Below are 21,540 nucleotides of genomic sequence, written 5' to 3'. Positions count from 1 at the left end.
TATAAGTTCTGTATCTGCGTGTGTGTGTCAGCGTGTCTCCATGACCCGAACCGTGACCCAGGATTTTATGGTGTGAGCAGATGGAGCTCTGGGGCTAAAAACTGAAAAATTTCAGGCTATTTAGTTTAAAAAAATTTAGGCTATTTAGTTTAGAGTGGAGATGAATAAGAGGGAAGACAGCAGAAATAAATAAATGACATAATGCAAGATTAAACCAAATCCAGAAGAATACAGCAGTAGAAAACAATAGAATATATCTCTGAATTAAACCTTTCTATGGAATTCTGTGGGATCTCTGCAAGTTTTAAGCAGAAACTGTGGAGGCAGCTGTTTGGGAGCGGAAAATTCTGGGTGGGTGCAAGTTGGGCATCTTTTCTTTTGATTGCACATCTACCTGCTGAGTTCCGGGGGCTTTGAAGCCCTTTGATTTTAAAGCGCCTTTCATGTAAGAAGAGCCCTGTGTAAAGATGGCCACCAGCAAAGCACCTTGCTTGGTGAAATTAACTTTCATAAAACTTAAATAATAAAATCAAGATCGGAGGAACGAATTGCTTACTGTCGCTGCAAGATGTGTCTTCTCGAATGATCGTGGCTGGAACCATGTGAAAGCTTGGTCCTAAGGATGTGAGGAGCTCCATAAGCCTCAAAAAACTTCAGTTGCCTTTTGGTGCCTTTCCCAAGTGGAACAGGCAGGATGTCAATACTGGTTCCAGTCATTTTGGGAAAGCAGGCTGGGCTGTAGAAGTGGAAGGGATCGTGGCTCTCACTTGGGTTTCTGCCTCCACATTTGGTGTGGATGCCGTTGGGGGAAACCCGGAAAATTCTGGGTGGGTGCAAGTTGGGCATCTTTTCTTTTGATTGCACATCTACCTGCTGAGTTCCGGGGGCTTTGAAGCCCTTTGATTTTAAAGCGCCTTTCATGTAAGAAGAGCCCTGTGTAAAGATGGCCACCAGCAAAGCACCTTGCTTGGTGAAATTAACTTTCATAAAACTTAAATAATAAAATCAAGATCGGAGGAACGAATTGCTTCCTGTCACTGCAAGATGTGTCTTCTCGAATGATCTCATCTGGAACCACGTGAAAGCTTGGTCCTAATGATGTGAGGGGCTTCATAAGCCTCAAAAAGCTTCAGTTGCCTTTTGGTGCCTTTCCCAAGTGGAACAGGCAGGATGTCAATACTGGTTCCAGTCATTTTGGGAAAGCAGGCTGGGCTGTAGAAGTGGAAGGGATCGTGGCTCTCACTTGGGTTTCTGCCTCCACATTTGGTGTGGATGCCGTTGGGGGAAACCACTTGTATCTTAGAGGCTGAAGCCTGGCTCCTCAATAGACACAATAAAGGCCAAACCAGCGGTATCTTAGAGGCTGAAGCCTGGCTCCTCAAAGCAATAGACACAATAAAGGCCAAACCAGCACATTTCAGACTTGTACTAGGAATACTCAATGCTCTGGCTTTTACACTGGTGTCGTTTCAAAGAGTCAGATCTTTTGGAGAAGTCTTTATTTCTTCTTCCTTCTGACTCAATTCTGTGATTTCCTGCTCTCTAGACAAATATCACAGCTGGAGCTGCTGGGACTGCATCGGGGATCTCCTAGTTTGGGGTTCAATCACGCTAGATGCTTTACAAATTCAAAGTTCCAGCGTACAAACACATGTATCGTCCTTCAGGACCAGATCTCATGTCTGTCCTTAACAAAAGCCAGCAGGAGACATGTCAGAAGAGTGCATAAAAAGTGTGCACCAGACAGATATGTGATGCTCTGCCCTCCCAGTCTGGAAAAAGATACCATTTTATGCCCTACAGCATGAGTTTTAATAATCTTTCAACAATGTTTTGGTATAATCATCAACTATTATATTTCCTCTGAATTGTCTTGTCATCTTTATAAATGCCCACTCCATTTTTTAATCATGCTGGACCCCCAGAAAAATGTGTGGCGATGAATTGCACAGTTGAGATTTACGCTGTATGTGGTGTTTAGCCCCAAAAGTTTACAAATAAAGAAAAGATGGAAGAAATCCATTTTATAGAGAGGATTAGGCCAAAATTTCAGTTTTCTGAGAGTGCAAGGCTCTAAGAGGATTTGTGAAACACTGGGATCGATGTGAGGTTGGCATGTGTAGATTGTTAAAAACAGTGCTTTCTGCCCATTCCCATCCACAGGCTCCTGATATTTGTAAATCCTCATCCGAAAGGTAAGATCGATGTCACCCATCTCCTGCCATCTACATCTTACCTGTCCAGATTAAACTAATCCATGGGCTCTGTCTGCAGTCAGCAGAGAGACGGATACCCCAGGGGAAGATTCTTACAAGAAGATAGCTCAAGGTAGATAAGAGGAACCGCCTTTTGGCAGCTCCTCTTGCTGTCATTGAAGCTAGATCAGGGCGAGATCTCACATGATAGTGAGCTCCATTCCCCCAGCTCAGACAGGGGAAAACTAGTCCTAAACTTTGTGACAAACAGGTGTTAGCTCACAAAATCTAGGGGAGAGAGAGATTCTGCAACAACCCCCAGCAGCCCAGTCCAGGGTTTGCTGTCCCTGCTGTCACATGGATAGGACAAGAGGAAACAGCCTCAAGTTGAGCCAGGGGAGGTTTAAGATGGATATTAGGAAACATTTCTTCACCAAAAGCATTATTGAGCATTGGAAGAGGCTGCCCAGGGCAGTGGTGGAGTTACCATCCCTGGAGGTATTTAAAAGCTGGGCAGAAGTGGTGCTGAGGGACGTGGCTTTTTCAGTGCTGGGTTGTTGGTTGGACTCGATGATTGGAAAAGCCCCTTCCAACCTTGACAATTCTCTGATTCTTTGGAGTTTTGTTATTGTACCTTCATTCATTACTTCTTTCTGTGCTCGAGATTTGCATTCCTAGTCTGTGGGGAATTCCCAGTCTGTTTGCAGCTCCTTTGCTGCAGCATCCTGTGGGGAGCAGCTAGACGTGCTCCTCCAGTTTGGGAGGGCAAAGCACTTCTGGATGGAGTCATATAGATTGGGGGTTGGAAGGGACCTTAAAGATCATCCAGTTCCAACCCCCTGCCCTGGGCAGGGACACCTCCCACCACACCAGGGTGCTCCAAATCCCCTCCAGCCTGGCCTTGAACCCCTCCAGGGATGGGGCAGCCACAGCTTCTCTGGGCAACCTGGGCCAGGCTCTCACCACCCTCAGACTGAAATATTTCTTGGTAAAGTTAAGTCTGCAGAAGCCCTACTACATGCTGGTAATTAACCCGAGTCAATTAATACAGGTTTTCCAGCAGGAGACTAAACTTATGGCTTAGCCCCATTCCTTTCCACAAAGGACAAAGACCAAGGGACCACCAGGAAACTTCCAGTCTCTCCATTCCTAGGCCAGAATTTGGTAACGTGCAGGTGGCAATAAATCAGGCGAGCAGTGCAGCAGACCCATTTCTGTCCTCAGTTCCACCATAAAGCTGAAAATAAGAGGTTCTGTGTTAGCGGTGCATCGTGGTACAGTGCAGATTATTTATAGGGTTTCAAGCAGAGAAATATCAAAATAATAATTGTTGCTGTGGATTTATATTCTATTCGTAAGAGGTATTTTACCCTTTATTTGCTGCACTGAGTTTGATTTGCTGGACCCCTTAAAGTCCCTTCTAAATGTCTTAATGTTCTTCGGTTTAAATTAGGCTTTTAAAGGTAGCAGTTGAGCGTACTGCTGAATTTCTGTTTGTGTTTGTCTGGCAGGATAGGTTGTAGTTAAGTGTGGTGTAAGCAAAGAGAAATTGCTGTACGCAAACCATAATTTTCATGTACTTACTGTCTTGAGTGCAGTGATGAAAGGGATGTATCACGGCATTTTTATCGCGTCAGCCGCTCTCTTTGTCTCTCTACCTGAAGGGTGGCAAAGGCCCCCCTACCCCCCCTTTTCATCTGGAGGATTATGAGGCCATTATGGTAAACAGCACCACCAGGTTGGGTTGACATTCTTGGAGCTTTAATCTTTTGTTCTAAGTTTTGAAGCGTTATTTGTGGTTCTCTTGTTCCCCTGTCTCATGACTTGATGTTTAGTGAGAGCAGAGTCGTTTGGGAAAAATCATTAAACTCAGGAGGCAGGGAGAGGGAATGGGAACAAGGGGCCACCTGAGTGTGACCCCCTGGTTGGTGATGACCCTACAGGTCTGGAGCTCAGTTCTGGTCACACAGCAGGTACCTGGATCCCTACTTCTGCCACCTTCACCCAAGCAAAATCTACTTGAGCGTGGAAAAGGACATACTGCCCAGTTTCATACCTTTAATCCCAAGCCGGGGGCCCCTCAGCTGGTGGATGAATTGACTGTTGAAAGAACATGAGGTCAGAGGAGGTGAGGAAAGAGACACTGACCCTTGTTTTCTGTCTGTATTTTAAGCCATGCCTCAGTTTCTTCACCTTTAGCTTGGTTACCTGAACCCAGGAATTTATTCTGGGAAGTATCTGCAGGGTCCCAAGCTGGGAGGAGTTAGAAGAAGGGGCTTTGCTTGTCAACCTCTGCTCTCTCAGCGTGTTTCCCCGGCTGGGGGTTGCCTCTTATCTCTGTGCTAGGACGGGTGTAAATGAAGTGCTTCCCATTTGAGGGCTCCAGCTCCTGAATGCAGAGAAAGCTAATTCCTCTTGGGTGAACTCCAATTAAAGAAAAATCTCATTTTATAGTTAGTATATTTATAGTATCCTATATTTGCCTTTAGTGATTAGTGTGTATTCCTTTAATATTGAAATAATATTCATATATAAAGCAGAACACACAAGAATGTATCTCAGTAACAGTGAGGATAGTGATATGATTTTTGGATGTAACATTTTTATTTCCTCTCATTTCTTATTGTCGCTCTTTCTGGTATTCTTTGCCCAGAATTTCAATCCTTCACCTTTATGCCTGTGTTTATTTAGTATTGCTGCTTTTTCTGCACTAGCAATATGTATTTATTTATTGACTCATCTCTTATGCGGTTTAGGGTATTGCCTTCAAGAAAAATCTGAAGCCAGCAAGGGTGGGTCCCTCAAGGCAAATGACAGGGGATGTCACAGCTCAGGCTGCGATTTTAAATTCCAACATCTAAAATGAATTGCCCTGCCTTGGCCCTTCATACCGAGCGTGTCTGTCTCTTATATCATACGCAAATATTTCACGGAAAAGAAGAGAGAATGAAATTTAATTACTTGTTTCTCCTTTCTGAGAGCAGCAGCATCTTTCCATTAGCCTGTGCTGCAATGTATTTTGGCCAGTTTGGTGGTCCTACCCGAAGAAAGCCCCTTCAGCTGGTCATTGGATATTGTATGGAAATTAGTAGGGACCTGAGTTGTCACCTCTCCCGTGTGTCCGTGAGGAGATGGAGCCGTGGCCACGCTGTCTGCTGGTCCTGTGAGCTGCAGGGTGTACAACCCATACAGGGGAAAGAAAGCATCTGCGCTGTATTCTTTAGTTTCTTCATGCACAAGGAGATGTTGACCCAAAGGAGATGACTCTTTTTGATCCAACAGACCCAACATAAACTCTACAAGTTCATCTCAGTTGGCAGCCAAGTCCCAAGGCGTTCAGCAGGGAGGTGGGTGGGGGATTAAGAGGGCTGCTTTTCAATGGGCAGGATCTGGCTTGAAGAGAACAACATGCTTTCTGTGCCAAATAAGAAGATTGTTACTAATTCCTTTCTTCCAGGGTTTAAAAACCAGCGTGCTGGCACCTGTCCCATATGTTACACATTACTTCCCGAGCACAGCCACGGGGTTTTCTGTCCATAAATCCTCAGCTGCAGTTTGACAGCAAGGTGAAAGATGATGATGGAGAAGGAAACGTAGTGTCAGGGGGGCATCAGGATGGGGACCACCCTTCCCAGAGGGCACGTAGTCATGTGAAGATCTCAGTTGGCTTGAAGGTGGTTGTCAGGACTGGGCAACGCCCCATATGTAGCCCTTCTACACCTTTCTCTCCCTCTTGTGTTTTGCAGCATCCCCTTCAATTAAGCTTCTCGTGGATGACCCGATAGTGGTGAACCCTGGAGAAGCGATCACCTTAGTCTGTGTGACGACAGGAGGGGAGCCAGCCCCCAGCCTGACGTGGGTGAGGTCTGCCGGTGTCCTGCCCGAGAAGACGGTCCTGAATGGCGGCACTTTAACCATACCTGCCATCACGTCTGAAGATGCTGGCACGTACAGTTGCATCGCCAATAACAATGTTGGGAACCCTGCAAAAAAGTCCACCAACATCATCGTAAGAGGTAAGTCAAGCTGGCAAACTATTGAACTTTATCTTGGAAGATTAATTGGATCCTAATCAGTCAGGATAGCAATGTTCGCGTGGTGGTGTCCCATGTTTCCAAATGTGTTTCTGGTCATTTCTAATAATGGGTCACATTGTGTCTCCGTAATGTTTCTTTTGAATGGGTCACGACAACCCCATGAATGCTACTGGCTGGGGAAGAGTGGCTGGAGCTGCCCAACAGAAAAGGACCTGGGGATGCTGGTCAACAGTTGGATGAATATTAGCCAGCAGTGTGCCTAGGTGGCCAAGACCAACAGCATCCTGGTCTGTACCAGGAACAGTGTGGTGAGGAGGGCTAGGGAGGTGAGGCCCTGCCTCAAGTGCTGTGTCCAGTTTTGGGCCCATCACGACAAAGACATTGATGTGCTGGTGTGTGTCGAGAGAAGGGCAATGGAGCTGGTGTGGTGTCTGGAGGACAGGGCTTGTGAGGAGAGGCTGAGGGAGCTGGGGGTGTTCAGCCTGGAGAAAAGGAGGCTGAGGGGAGACCACCTTGCTCTCTCCAACCCCCTGAAAGGAGGGTGTAGCCGGGGGGGTTCGGTCTCTTCTCCCAAGTCACAGATGATGGGACAAGAGGAAATGGCCTCAAGTTGCACCAGGGGAGGTTTAGGATGGATATTGGGAAGAATTTCTTCACTGAAAGGGTTACCAACACTGGAACAGGCTGCCCAGGGAAGTGGTGGAATCTCCATCCCTGGAGGTATTTAAAGGTGGGTAGATCTAGCGCTTAGAGATATGGTTTAGTGGTGGGGTTTGTCTGTGTTGGATTGATGGTTGGACTCAATGATCTGAAAGGTCCCTTCCAACTTTGGCAATTCTATGATTTTGTGTATGAGAGTGGTGGTTTGTGCCAGGCCCAAGCCCCTTAGCTGGACCGAAGGTGGTGTGGTGCCCCTTTGTATTGTGAAGGTGCAGCAGCTCTGCCATCCAAACTGGAGACAAATGATCGCCAAAGGCCACCACGTCCTTTGGCCATGGTGATGCCCTGCATGCACTGTCCCGGCAGTGAATGTGTCCTGAGCTCCTGGAGAAGTCATTTCCTCCTTCACCCTTTCCTTCCTCCTCATCAGCTGAAGGTGTTATAGAAATTAAGGCTGCTGTGCCCGCTGTGAACCTGCTGCCATCAGACCACCGCTCCTTGGGTAGGAGCTTTAGATTAGTACCTATGCTTTAATTATACTAAATAGCAGGATAAATGTCTGTTTTAGATAAAAGTAGGAGAAGAGCGCTTGCAGACAATTACTGCCAGGTGGAGAGAAACCCTCCCCGGGTGTTTATTGTTTTCTGGATAACCCCAGGGACATGGCCAGTTGGTTTGAAGGAAGACTTCGATTGGCTGATAGGCATCATCAGGGTGGATTAATCTACCTGAACCAAACAGTTCATCTGAAACTAATTTTCTGTAATCTAATCTGTGAAAGGTAGTGAAACAAACTCCCACGCTTATAGGAACTTTAAATAATAGCATGTGATTAATCATACTCGGGAGAAACTGCTGTATAAAGAGCCAGTGGTGTGAATGTTTTATGAGAGCCATAACCCCTGTTCACTTCTTCTTGCCCAACGTATCACACTCTTCAGCAGGACGAAGAATTAGAAGCTATTTCTGTCCTGGGGGTCAGGGAGAGAGCATTGCATCAGCCTAGGTCTGCAGGAGTTTATGAGAGATGTCCACAGATTTATTTGTAATGTTGTGTTTCCATTTGAATTTTTGACATTTGGCTTCGGGGTTTTGTTGTCAAGAGGCAAAAGCAGTCTCGTTTCAGGAACGTCGTGTCGACGTTAATTTGCTGTGATTTATGGCGGTGATGAGGTTGTGAAGGGGAGATGTGAGTGAAACACACACTCGGAATAAGCAAAGGGAGAGGAAAGGCTTTGTGTGAAAGAAATCTCGATATTTTAATTGACCCAGCAGACAGCACCAGAGAGCCCAGAGGAAGAGCCACAGTCCCCAGCTCCCTGCAGATACAGATACCGTGAGTCATAGCATAATAATAATATGCCCTCACATTTTTATTTATAGAAGACCATGCCTATGAGATGCCTAGGAGCTGCGAGTTGTCGAACAAAATATCATTAAAGCACCTGAGGTGGCTTTTTGCTTTTTTCCTCTCTGCTGTGTGGTCCTGTTAAGTCTGAGAAGGGACCACATCGAGGAGCAACCCATTCAGTAAATGAAGCATGGCTCCCTTCCAGTCCATTGCTGCCTGCTATGATCTTCCCCTTAGTATTTCTGTTAAAGGGGAAAAAATGTCTTCAAGAAAAAAAAAAAAAAATCTTTATTCCAGTCTTGGTTGATTTATCTTTACTAAAAGCAATGCTGAGTTCAGGAGTGAAATATGAGACAAATTCATATCAGAGTTTTGATTTTTCCTTTGTGTATATATTTCTTAGCGTTCTGCCTGTAGCTCGTTGCTTCTTTTTATTTCGTCTCTCTTTTGTTGTTGCTGTGTATCAGGATCTTCACACAGCAGCTGAGGAGAAAAGAGCATTTGCGTGAAATGGCATCTAAGCCTTGCAGGAGAGGCATTTGGTAAATGGCGTTCACGTCTTCTGTCAGGTGGACTACCAATCCCAGGATTAGGCAATAAACCCCTAATCTCACCTAGAAAGAAATGTAAAGTTGTTTCAAAGCATCGTCAGAGCTCAGCTTAAAAACATATTCCCTTTTAAAATTCACTGAATTTCACCATGGATTTATCTGAGGGTGCCATTACTGTATGTGCTTCATCCCACGGGTGCTACTTTACCTTCAGCAGCTCTTGATTATTTTTTTTTCTTTTTTCTGGGCATTTTCCTTTCTTTATGGCTGAATGTCCAAGTCTGTGACTTCTCACACCTGGCTTGGAGGCCATTGGGAATGAGGTCAGACCGCCACGCATTTAGGAATACTAAAAAAAAAAAAATCTAAACCCAGAGAGAATCCCTCAAAAATAAAAAAGTAAAAGTAAATACATGAGTAGCAAATGTCTGTGACTTCTCACACCTGGCTTGGAGGCCATTGGAATGAAGTCAGATGACCGCCACGCATTTAGTAATACTTAGCAAATGAAATTTGTCCTTTTTGAATGTCAGAAATTATGTGGGCCGATAAGCAATAGAGGAAACAGGAGGCTGTGTTTAAAGAGCAGGTTGAGGCATCACGGCACCGAGGAGACACCACGGTGTGTTCAGGGCAGCTCCATGCTCTCCCCGATCTGAGACCCTTAACAAGGGGGGAGGCTGTGTTTAAAGAGCAGGTTGAGGCATCGCGGCACCGAGGAGACACCAAGGTGTGTTGAGGGCAGCTCCGTGCTCTCCCCGTTCTGAGACCCTTAACGAGGGGGGATAAATACAGCAAAATGGCAAAGTTACCAGATAGGATGGCTGGGGTGGGGGGGGGATATATCTCACCTGAGAGATGGTGCAAAAACATGTCCCCATGGAAGTGCCATGCAATGTGTGTTCTCTGCTTCTCCAGGGCGTAAATAACTAATAATGTGTGTCCTCTGCTTCTGCAGGATGTGAATAACTGGTTTTAACTGGTTTCTGCAGTTGCTGGGGGGTGGTGGGACAGCGGGTCTCAGGGCATTGTCTCCCATGTGTTAGGGCCCGGAATTCATCAGGAAGCCTCCTAATATGCATAAGCATTTAATATGTTCTCTGTCTTTCCACCATAATTTGTTTTTTCTCCCCTTGCAGCGAGCATTGGCAGGAAAGGAAATCTTTGTTCTAAAAATAAAAAACAGATTAAAGCTGCCATTGTGGCCATTTAGTCATAACCATCTTGGAAATATTTATTTTTTATTTTTATTTTTTGGCCTGTTTAACTTAAAAGTAATTGTAAATCCTTCCAAGAAAAGCAAGCTGGGACCTTGCTTGTTTGTTGGGATAAACATGGATCCCTCAGAAAACAACAGGCATCGGGTATGGCTGCTTGAGGGAAGAGAGTTCCTCACGCTGCCTCCTGAAGCAGTTAAATTAACATTTTCAGATAAAGATAAATCTTTTAATTTACCCCTTTCTTAAGCAAGTTGTAGGGTGCAAACTCTGCTCCCTTTCTTTCCGTTCAGCTGAGCTGTTGTGTGAGTGCCTTTCCCTTTTGGCCCTGAGATAATGTTAATGAAAGTTTTGCCGAGATGACAAATTGTTTTTTAGCCGTTCCTTAAGAGGTACAGACATATTGCTGTATCTTTAATTTCCTCCCTTTGCTTGGAGCAGGAGCTCGCCGCAGGCATCTCAGTGACCACGTGTGGTTTACCCGCACAGTTCTTAGTGAGAAAGTCTGTAAAATGCAGACTTTTTTTTTTTTTTTTTTAAAAAAAAGCCATTATCAGCTTGACCGTCCCCAAAGTTACTGCAAAATATTTCATTCCATCAAAGACATTGTCATCCATCAAGGTATCTTGGGTCAAACCAAAGAAAGGAAAAAGGCACACTCATTTCAGCAGAGCTGGCTGCTCACCAATTCTCATTATTAAAGTTTCTTTCCAAGTTTTTTCTTTAGATTAATGAGTTCTTTAAATGATTGCAAGTCTGCTTGCATCCCAGCATTGATGGGTGTTCTCATCAGTGGCATCTTCACATCCTGCTCTCAGGCTGGTGATTAGAACCACTTCCCATAACGTATTTCTAGACAAAACCATTAGAAAGCAGAGGAAGCTCTAAGGAAATCTTGACTCCTCTCATTCAATTAAAACTTGATGTTTTTATCCTTCTCTTAAACAAACAAAAAAAAAAAAGAAAAGAAGACATTCTCTCAAGTACTAAATCCAACACACCCCCTATGGATAAACAAAGCTCCCGACAACCTCCTTGCCTGATGTGTGTATTTTCTGCTGTGCTTGCTTGGAGGATGTTCTGTTTCTCTGACTTTTCCATGGAAGAGCAAGAAAATGTTGTTCTGATGCAATGGAAATCATTTTTTCATAAAGGCCAGGATAGGGGAAATGTGCTGGACTCCTTTCAGAGTTTTTTCCGTAGCCAAAGTATTTCTGTTAATTTGCTTTTGTCGTGAATTTGTCTCTATATACCTCTGTTGTCTCAACTGCAGGTAAATGGTAATCAGTCATCCTGTGGATGTTTTGTGGATTCAAATTAGAAGGAAAACCACACACACGCACATTTGTGTTAAAATCAAATGCACAATGTTATTTCCTCGCAGCCCTTGGGCGGTGCAGAGAGGACTTCACGTTATTGCCAGGAGCTTGGTAGTGGGAGACCCCACCTGTGATATGGCCCCAGGCTCAGTTCCTTGCCTTCATCTGGCATGGGAACCTGAACATCCAGCTTATCCCATGTCCCAAGAAACTCTTCTAGCCCGAGGATCTTTTAGACTTTGCCGTTGGAGGCTATTTTACTCCTGTAAAATTCTCCTCTTCAATGCGTATTTGGAGAGGGAAGCAAAAAGCATTAGAGAAATGGTAATATTGGCCTTATAATCCTTAAGATACTACATAAAAGCGTGATCATCACAGTACCATACAGATTTGGGGCAACAATTGGATATGTCAAAAGAGGCAGGAATCAAGATAATCATATGTCTGCGGCTCCTGGAAAATTATACATTTTCAACATGACTCAAACTGGATACTCAGAATTATGAGAGCAGGGAAGAACAAATACTCCAAAGACACTGTGAAGGGGAAAATGAACATAAAATCTCTCTGTAGCTACCAGTATGTCAATAAAGAATTAAAGGCTTTTGGTGATAAAGGACCTCCATCCCTAAGAGAGTGAAAACGCTGGGTAGCATCTTTGAAGGACACTTCTACATCAGATTGGGAAACTGGTAAAGCCAGAGAAACATTTTGCAGATCTTAAAGTATGGAGCACTGAAGTGACATCAAAGGACATGGAGGGGGGCCAGAGGATGCCATGGAGATGCTGGGAGGGCTGGAGCCCCTCTGCTGGGAGCGGGGGCTGAGGGAGTTGGGGGGTTCAGCCTGGAGAAGAGAAGGCTCCAGGGAGACCTTGGAGCCCCTTCCAGTCCCTCAAGGGGCTCCAGGAGAGATGGGGAGGGACTCTGGATCAGGGAGGGGAGCCATAGGACGAGGGGGAAGGTTTTTTACGTGAAAGAGGGGAGATTTAGGTGAGAACTCCGGAAGAAATTGTTGCCTGTGAGGGTGGTGAGAGCCTGGCCCAGGTTGGCCAGAGAAGCTGTGGCTGCCCCATCCCTGGAGGGGTGGGGTGGGGGGGGCTTGGAGCAACCTGGTCTGGTGGGAGGTGTCCCTGCCCAGGGCAGGGGCTTGGCACTGGATGATCTTTAAGGTCTCTTCCAACCCAAAACATTCTATGATTTAGAAAGGTGTCAGGGTCACCAATTCAGATTTGTCACCCCATCAGCAGCTTCTCCCATTACCTTCTTTAAATAGGTCACTTTGTCTCTTCTATTGTAACTGCAACATTTTTTTTTTAGTGCAAATTGACTCGGTGTGACTTTTCCCTTCTGTGAAGCCAGAATGTAGTGTTTGGAGTTAATTTTTCAAAGGGGCGGGATTCCTTGTCAGTTTAAATATAAAATAATAATTTTAAATGACCTGTGCTCAACTTTAGCACAAAAGCTTTTGCTGAACAAAAAGCACTCTGGGGAAATGCATTTTGAGGCCGAGATTGCTGGAAATACCTATTACATTATGTCTTTAAAAACTGCATATGAACTGTGTAGTAGCGACTGCTAAAAAGGAGATGGGGGAAAAAAAAAGACAAGACACAGATTTTGTAATAAATGAAAATTTTGTTGCTATTTTTAAATAGATTTAAAAATTTATTAAAAATCCTGTAATCTGTATTACTGATGTCCATTCTCTCACATGTGCTTACCCTCTGCTTTCCTGCAATGGCTCTATTTATCCTGGAGCTTTTTCTCAGGAATTTCCCTTGTTGGTTTAGAACAGGTGGATGAAGTAAAGGATAAAAATAATCCTGCCTGGTTGCACATCAGCACCTCTGCTGTCACCCCTCGGAGATCCTCGGATGCTGTGAATTGAAATGTGAGCAGGGCCCCCACAGGGCTGATGCCGAGCGCCAGAACAGAGACAGGGCTCATGAGTTTTAGCCAAAAAGGTGGAAATTGGATTTTGGCGGCAGCGGTGACATTTGTCACCCGGTGGGTCACCCCAGCCGTTGGGCAGCTGCTGGATGCCGGCCGACGTGTCCATCTGACACACGTGATCTTTAGCTGGCATCATCTGTGACGGAGGGAAGGCCGGTTGGGGATGCTGGCTCCAGCACGCCAAGTCTAAAATGTTGGGTTTTCTGTGCAAATAGCAGAAAGACCTTCTTTTTTTTCTTTTTTTTTTTTCCCTCTCTCTGTATTCTGGGAAGGTCTCACAGCAGGCTGATTATACTGGTGCTTATTTCATGGCTGGAGAAAGCCGAAGGCCTTGGCAAAGGTCCAGGCACATAAAACGGGCATCGCTACACCGCGCAGACGTGATGACCACCGTTGACTTCCTAATGAGGGACCGTGCGGGCACGTGGAGCTCCGTTGTGCCGTGGGAGCAGGACACCGGCAGAGATGAGCTCCTGGGATGTTGTGGTGGGGTGGAAATTCAGCAGCCTCTCTGCTGGCTTTCAGTATCCATTGATGGTTGTGCTTTCCTTGGGGCAGGCTAACAAGAAAAGCAGAAAGCAAGAAGGATTTCATGAAGGAGCTCGGGTTTTGAAATTCATTATCCAGAATATAAATATTTGAAGGGTGGGTGGCAAGAGGATGGGGCTGATCTTTTTTTCGGTGGTGCCCAGGGATAGGACAAGAGGAAATGGGCACAAACTTGAATATAAGAAGTTACACCTAAACGTGAGGGGGAACTTCTTTCCTGTGAGGGTGGCAGAGCCCTGGCAGAGGCTGCCCAGGGAGGTGGTGGAGTCTCCTTCTCTGGAGACATTCAAACCCCACCTGGACACATTCCTGTGGGACCTGCTCTGGCAGGGGGTTGGACTGGATGATCTCCAGAGGTACCTTCCAACCCTGACTGTTCTCTGATTGTGTAGTAGGACTGGAAGGGCCCTCCTGGTCATCAAATCCAGCTGTCTTTATCCCAGGCATCCACTTAATCTCATTTTATCTGTTGTATAATCTTTTCTTTTGTAAAACAGCCAACTTCACCTGCGATTTCCATAGCTTTCTTCCAGCACCCTCTCAGCTCTTCCCAGGGGTCTTTTCCCATATCTCACTGTGCTGATGTTGGAATCCTCTCTCATTGCCCTCATAACGTGCCTGTGGTGGGTTTGCCATCCCTTGAAAGCAGCTCTGCTGTGGAATGGAATCAGGCAAGCTCAGGGAACGCCGTGCTGGGATGGAAGGCTGGGCTTTGGGTTGGGCAGTTGGGCGCCTTCACCCTGCCGGGGGCTCTTCCCCATCTTCCCTCTTGCATTATGCAATTATGTATATTTTTTTTAATAATAATCTTAAGCAATTTGCTTAACTGTTTATTTTAACAGCACTCACCACCTTGCTTAGTTTCTGTTGTTGGACAAGACAAACTACCTTTCTCCAGTGTGGGGTTTAGATGGACCTTTCAAAACTGTTTGGAAATGGGCATTGGGAGGGACCTTTGTGCTGTATGAGGATGAGGAGTAGCTCAGTTAACTGGAGGCTGGGTACCAGGCTGGTTGTCACCCCTCAGTAGCTCTCCCAGCTCGCCCATGGGTGCCAGCACCGCTGCAGCATCTCTCTGGGGCCTCTTCTAGCTTTTTAAGCATCAATACAGTTTAATCTAAAAAAAAAAACCCCACACCAGCCAGCCAATTCTGATTCATCCACCGAGAGCTGTGCCCTGGGAATGGGATTTCAATAAGACAAGATTTTAGCCTGGAAAACCTGATCTTACAGCACATCCAGCGTGTAGCTACAGCCATAAGTTACCGGCGCGCTATCCTAAAAGTTTACAGCTCTGAGAATGAATGTGTAAAAAAGTTGAGCTTCAGAGTTTAATAAGTCCATTTATTTTTATTATCTGCTGTAGTAGGCTCAGGGATGTGCACGCTCTCCCAGGCCGGGGTGTCTCATGGATGAGTTCATAAAACGGTTCCATATAAAAATGTAGATGGTTTATTGATTCTTCTGCCCTTTCATTAGGGCTTCTCAGAATTTTTGTGTACCAAAATTTTTATTTTTAAATAAGTTTGCTCCTCTGCAAAAGACCCCGTGGTGCCTGTTGGGCACCACATTTCTATAAAGATATATCAGAAGGGATTTCAAGAGGTAATATTCCTTTGATCTCTCTCCTTCTTGTGGGTAGTGATGTTTGTTCACTGAGGGCAAGGAAAAAAAGTTATTCTCACTGTTGGTTGGCCAGCAATTATTAACTATTAATGCAATTATAAACTACTAATGTGTGATAATTATTTTTTTTTTGCAGGGGTGTGGTGTCATAGTTTAATATGCTATTAGATCTTGGCTGTTTAATACACAATGAGGTCTGTGTAGTCTTAAAAAAATTATCATTTTTGGCGAAAAAAAATAATTGAGTTTTTCAAAGTTTTGTCTCATCCTCAAGGGAGAGGAAGAGAAGAGAGGAGAAAGAACAGCACACAGTGTTTTGTTCTGATGTTACCAAGATACTTTGATGACCTTAAAATGTGTTTTAAGGTACTCATATGGCAACTGTGAATGGGGTTGGTAGGTCTCTGCCCAGGCTGAAAAATCTTTCTGGATCGCGATTAATTTATGAGGCGTTGAACTGTGGAATAAAAACAAGTTGTTGAAGGGAAGTGCGTCCCATGTTGGACTGAATCCAGGCTCTAACGAGGTCCCACAGTCGAATAAAGCTCTTGAGCCACACAAGAAGCAGGAGATGGGGACAATCCAGTGCGGAAGCCTCGGAAATGGGGGTTTCCTCCACATTTTGGAAGAAAGGCAAGTGCTGAGTTTCATTCGCAGTGTGTGGGCACAGAGGAGAGTGAAGATTTGCAATATATTGCTTTTAGGTGTCCAAGAAAACTCAACAAAAAGAATTAGACTTTCTAAAGGCATTAGCCCTGGAAAACACCCAGCTGTAATGTTCAGAGGATTTATAATTTGTTTGGCAAGTGCACAGCCCACTGGGGATTGTGTCAGCTTCTCTGAACTGTCTAATTTATATCCCAATTCTTGTCTGGCTGGTGACGAGAGCCGTGAAGTTCCCGTTTGCCAGTGAGATGGGCCATCTGTAGGAGGGGGCAACTCTGAGCCCCCGGGTCTGGCCAGGATTGCGCCCCTTGCCTTGGCAAGATGTACCAGCCTGGGATCTTGTAGCACAGGAAATTTTGGGTTTGGTTTTTTTTTTCCCCCCTTTTGTCTACTTGGGGTTTCAAAAAGTGCTAAATGCCAGCTGCTGGTTTGTCACCACTGCTATTGATGGGCCTTCACTCATTTTTTTGCTCTTTCACCCTCCTGTGCCCACCTTGATGCGTTTGCATCGTTGTCTGCATCTGCTGAAAATCAGAGATGAAAGCAGCTTTCCACCAGGCAGATGGGGCTGGTCCCTGGTAGGAAACTGCAGTTTCTGTCCCAAAATCAGTTTTATAGTGGTGTGACACCACAGGGACGACTCCTAGTTTTCCAAAGCAGGGATCTGCAGGCAAAAGGTTGCTTGGTCTCCATCCTTGGAGGTTTTCAAGCCCTGGGCAACCTGTTCTGAGCTCCCATCTGGCCCTGCTTTGAGCAGAAAATTGGTCTGAAAACCTGAGCTCCCTTCCCACCTGAATATTTCTATGAAACCTGTATGTCTTTGCTTATGATGATGCTTATTTCTCTTGAATATTTACTTCTAAAAGCAGTTAAAAGAGGAACCACGCTGTGTTTCCCATACTTTGATCTCGGCTTCATCTCTTTAATGAATCATATACTGAGTAACTTGTAAACTGAAATCTTCTTCATTACAAAGAAGCATACACCTCCCCTTTCTTCAAAAGAAAAGCAATGAAAGAAATAGGAGCTAATTAACTAGAGCACACGTAAAATCAGACACCTGCCACATGGCATCTCCAGAATAATAAATCCTTTTCTTTTAAAAATTAGAAGCATTTATAAAAATAGAGACAAAACCTGAAATCTCTCTGCAGTATTTGCATTTAAATTGAAAATGTGAATGCATCTGGTCTTGTAAGTGCCAAATAATTACTTGATATTAAAAAGTTTGGAGATGCTCTAGTAGAAGCTGCTTGACAACTTAATTGTTCTGATAGCTACTGAAAGTTAAGGCTTGAAAAAACTTTAAGCTAAAACCATGTTGACAGAAGCAAAATGAACTGTTGGTAAAGTGCTGAGAATATGTGTCTTTTTTTAGCAAGACTTTACTTCAAGTCTGTCTTTGGATGGAAAGGTGACTATGGGGAACGTTCAGGCAGCATAATTTTGTCACGGTTATCTTGCAGAGTCCTAAATAACCTACTTAAGAAATTTGAATTTTGAGAGTGGTCAACATTGGTGCATTCTCCCTGAAAGCTCCGTGAGTGTTTCTGTAGTTATGCTGGTTTTTTTAATGTTCTCCTTATGACCCAAACAATGTACCCCCTGCCTGCTTACTCATCGGGCGTATTTTCTGCTGGAAGAGGGTTCTTTCATGTGAAAACATCAAAATAGCATTATTTGCTGCTAATGCAGGTGGAGCTAGCTTTGTGCAGAGCTTACGGGTGATATTATTTGATGTCAGCCTGGCTTTTTAATTCTGAGCAAAATGTACCGACCTCCCTTCAGAATTAGAAAGTCTCCATGTCTCAGCAGGGGACCAAGTGGCTGCGGGGTGACAGTGATGAGCCACGAGGTAAAAGTGCTTTCCCTGCTAGAAGAGAAATAAAACAGCAGTAGGATGCTGACCTGGGCAGAGCTGGTGTTCTCCCATCAGCCAAGAAAGGATCTGAGTAACAGAGTACAAAATAGATGGAACTGCTGTGAGGGCAAGCTAGCAAAACTTTGAGTATTTAATTAAAAAAAAATGCTGTGGGCTGGTGCTATGCAAAAGGTGTTGAGGGATCTATCCCAACCACTTTCTTTTTTGAGGAAAACCTTCTTTCCTGTGAGGGTGGCAGAGCCCTGGAAGAGGCTGCCCAGGGAGGTGGTGGAGTCTCCTTCTCTGGAGACATTCAAACCCTGCCTGGGCACGTTCCTGTGCAACCTGCTCTGGGTGGACCTGCTCTGGCAGGGGGTTGGACTGGATGATCTCCAGAGGTCCCTTCCAACCCCTACAATTCTGTTTTTCTTTTCATCCAGTTTGGTATTTCTGCAAGTGAAAAAGGCAAAGCCCATGGCTGGACACAAGGTGGTCATTCTGGAAGTTTCTAGGTCCTATGAATTGGCTGAAAGACAAAGACCTGTTGGCAGATTTCCACAGTTCTGCTTTTCTAGTGGGTTTATTGCTTTGTTTGGTTTCAAGAATGATTAGGGAGGGTGACTGTTCTTACTGGAAGACATTGAAATGTGCACTGATTTGGTCTGTATGGTGGGTCTTGTAGACTCTGCCAGACCACATCTACCATGACTTATTTATTTGAGACCCCATTTAAACACCTTGGGAGATGATGGCTTCTTGTGATCTGCAGTGCAGGATGGTTTTCAAGATTATTCAGGGTCAAAAAGTAAAAGCTGAATGCAAGGAGGTGTTTTGTTGCCTCACAATCACTTGTCGTTTAAAAATAAAACTGCAGAACACTGGGATTATGGTAGGTGAGTGTTAGAATAGCACAAAATAAAATCAAGGTGCACAGTGGAAGAAGGAAACAGAAGGAACTGCAGAAACCTTGGCATATCAAGAGGGAAGAGTTCTGGCACCCAAGGCTGCTACTTAAGGAGCTCATTTTATGGTGGCCTTGTTAGAAGGGCTCAGAGCAGTGACAATGAGGAACGGCAGGTGGAACTGGGAACTGCAGCTTCTTTTCTCTATCTGTTATTTTAATTTGTCACCAGCAGATGTATGAGCCCTTCTTAAATGCATCTTCTTTAAGTAACACTGAATTTGGGTGTACTTTCCCCCCCCCATTTATATTTCCCTCACAAATCCATTAATTTTATTTACCTTACTATTCGGAAAATTTTCTTCTTAAACACCAGCTGGAAACAAAGAGTTTATCCAACAAACTTACTATTTTAACATCTGCATCCCATCAGGAAAGTATGGCATGGAGCACGTGTCCTGGTTGGACTTTAGGTACGTCTGGACTTGAGACATTACTTTGCGTTGGGTGTCGATGTGGCCGTGATGTTCACAGCAGAATTGCGTGGCCTTAAAAGGTATTCAGTGTGTAAATGCAGTCTCCTGGTTGTTATTGGAATTTTCCATACGTGGTTGCATGTCCAGAGCAGTGCTGAGTATGATGGATGATGGTCATTCATCAGAAAGAGCAATGATTATCTACAGGACGCTACAGAGTAGGTTCCTCTGTGTCCAGAATTGATGTACAGACTGTACAGATGTCACAATCCAGATAAACATTCATCATGGAGAGCTGATACCTGCAAACTTGGTTACGTGGAGTGTGGTTTTGCTCTTCTGTTTTAGCATTAGTCTGGAAGATTGTAGCACTGAATGATTTTGTTATTTTCCCTTTCAACTGTTCTGTTGGTTGGCAAAAGCAAATTTGAGTTTTCAGCGTTCCTTATACACAAAATAATGTCAAAACACATTTTAATGTGACTGAACTAAGTTTAACAGACCACACTGTGTGATATTCGCCAGTGAGAAAGATATTTGGACAGTTGTTAAATTATCTCTACTCAGCTTAGCTGTTTGATAATATAGTTTAAGGCAATATCCTGTGGAATGCTGAAGACAATGCAGCTTTGTTGCCCACAACCAAAATAAAGAGACTTTGTGTTTCTCTGGAGTTTATGATTGGAGCTTTTTTTTTTTTCTTCTTCTATTGATTTGATAGAGGTAGACATGCTAATGAAGAAGGAAACATCAGAGAAGGCTTTCCATGAGTCTTTCTTCGGTGGGAAGGACTTTTTGTTTACTACAGAGGCCCATTTATGCTGGAGTTTCGTATAAAAATAAATAAACCGTGGACTTATATATAAAGAAATAAATGGACTGCACTGCAGTTTCCAAGGTGTGGTACCGGGGCAGATTCCTTTGTTCATGGGTTCATGTTGAATGAATACATTCATTCATTTGACAATTCAACTAAAAAAATCTGAAACCCAGCTCAGTTGTGAAGATGTTGGATGATGGCTTTGACAAAGAAGTGTTTAAGGAAGCATCAAGAAGTATTAATATGTGTTTTGTCATTTGTCTGTGTTGCATGGTAACGTGGTACGATGGCCCTTTTCTCATAGGAAACTGGTGTTACAAAGTCCAGCTCAGCTGGTGGCCCGTGATCCCCCAACTTAAACACAGATCTTTTTTTCACTTAACAGAGAAGATCTGCCTATTAGTCCAACTTTCTGATTGCTTTGCGTGTATTGTTGTAATACAGCAAAGCTCAGGTCACAAAAATGATGCATCAGAGTAATGACATTAAGTTGAAATGTGCCTTTTTTCTCTGCAGTTTGAGGTTTAGAACAGATTGTTTCAGGGGAACATAATTCAGAATTGCCTTTTTTCTCTGCAGTTTGAGGTTTAGACATAACATAATTCAGAACTCCTGCATTTTTGTGTGCCTTTAACTACAGTGAACCAAGTAGTTTTGTTTTTTCCTTATTTCTCAGTGATGGGATACTTTTCATAGAATAACAGAATAGTTTAGGTTGGAAGGGACATTAAAGAGCATCTCATTCCAACCCCCTGCCCTGGGCAGGGACACCTCCCACCACACCAGGTTGCTCCAAGCCCCATCCAGCCTGGTCTTGAATTTAAGATTTAATAAAGATCATCTGTTAGTCATGGATTCCACCAAACCAGATCCAGGTGTTTACACCACATATACTAAATACATCCATTCTGTATGTTGAACTTGTGTATTTAACTGACTGCTGCATTTATTTATTGCTGCAATTTTTGTATTACAAAGCTGGTGCCTTAAGCCTGGGCAGGCACAGGTGAGCTGTGTCTGACACCTCCATAGCTGCCAGCAAAAAAATCAGTGAATTGCTCCTTGAGGGGAAGGAGGTCGAGTTCTTATTTTCCTCTACAAAAAACCAGGGAACCAGCAGAGACCGCAAGTACGAGCAACACACGCAGTGCGGAGGAGTTGGCTTCTCCAGATGTCTTGGCAGATTAGGAAAGAGGTTTATGTTTACAAATGCACTTTACAAGTCTTTTAGGGACTATCTAAAATCTTTGTTGTGAGGCTGTGAATCTTTAGAATTGCGGCTGTGTGAAGGCAGGATTGCTTTTCCCATCCGTAAGGCTCTAAGGAGATGAGGGACCTGGTGCGATTGAAGCAAGA

General features: G+C 44.3%; 1 protein-coding gene across 1 annotated transcript in view; it reads left to right on the top strand.

The window, feature by feature from the left end:
* Window positions 1-21,540, top strand: part of MDGA2 (MAM domain containing glycosylphosphatidylinositol anchor 2) — a 256,685-nt gene that overhangs the window by 92,637 nt on the left and 142,508 nt on the right. Inside the window, exon 5 of the mRNA XM_014936764.1 lies at window positions 5,942-6,211. Within this exon, the coding sequence (XP_014792250.1) occupies window positions 5,942-6,211 (270 nt within the window). The remainder of the gene's footprint in view (window positions 1-5,941; window positions 6,212-21,540) is intronic.

Source organism: Calidris pugnax, unplaced genomic scaffold, assembly GCF_001431845.1.
Source record: "Calidris pugnax isolate Ruff unplaced genomic scaffold, ASM143184v1 scaffold10, whole genome shotgun sequence".
In the NCBI taxonomy this organism is placed as follows: domain Eukaryota; kingdom Metazoa; phylum Chordata; class Aves; order Charadriiformes; family Scolopacidae; genus Calidris; species Calidris pugnax.
The sequence above is the reverse complement of the archived record's forward strand: the minus strand, read 5'-3'. Positions and strand labels throughout refer to the sequence as shown.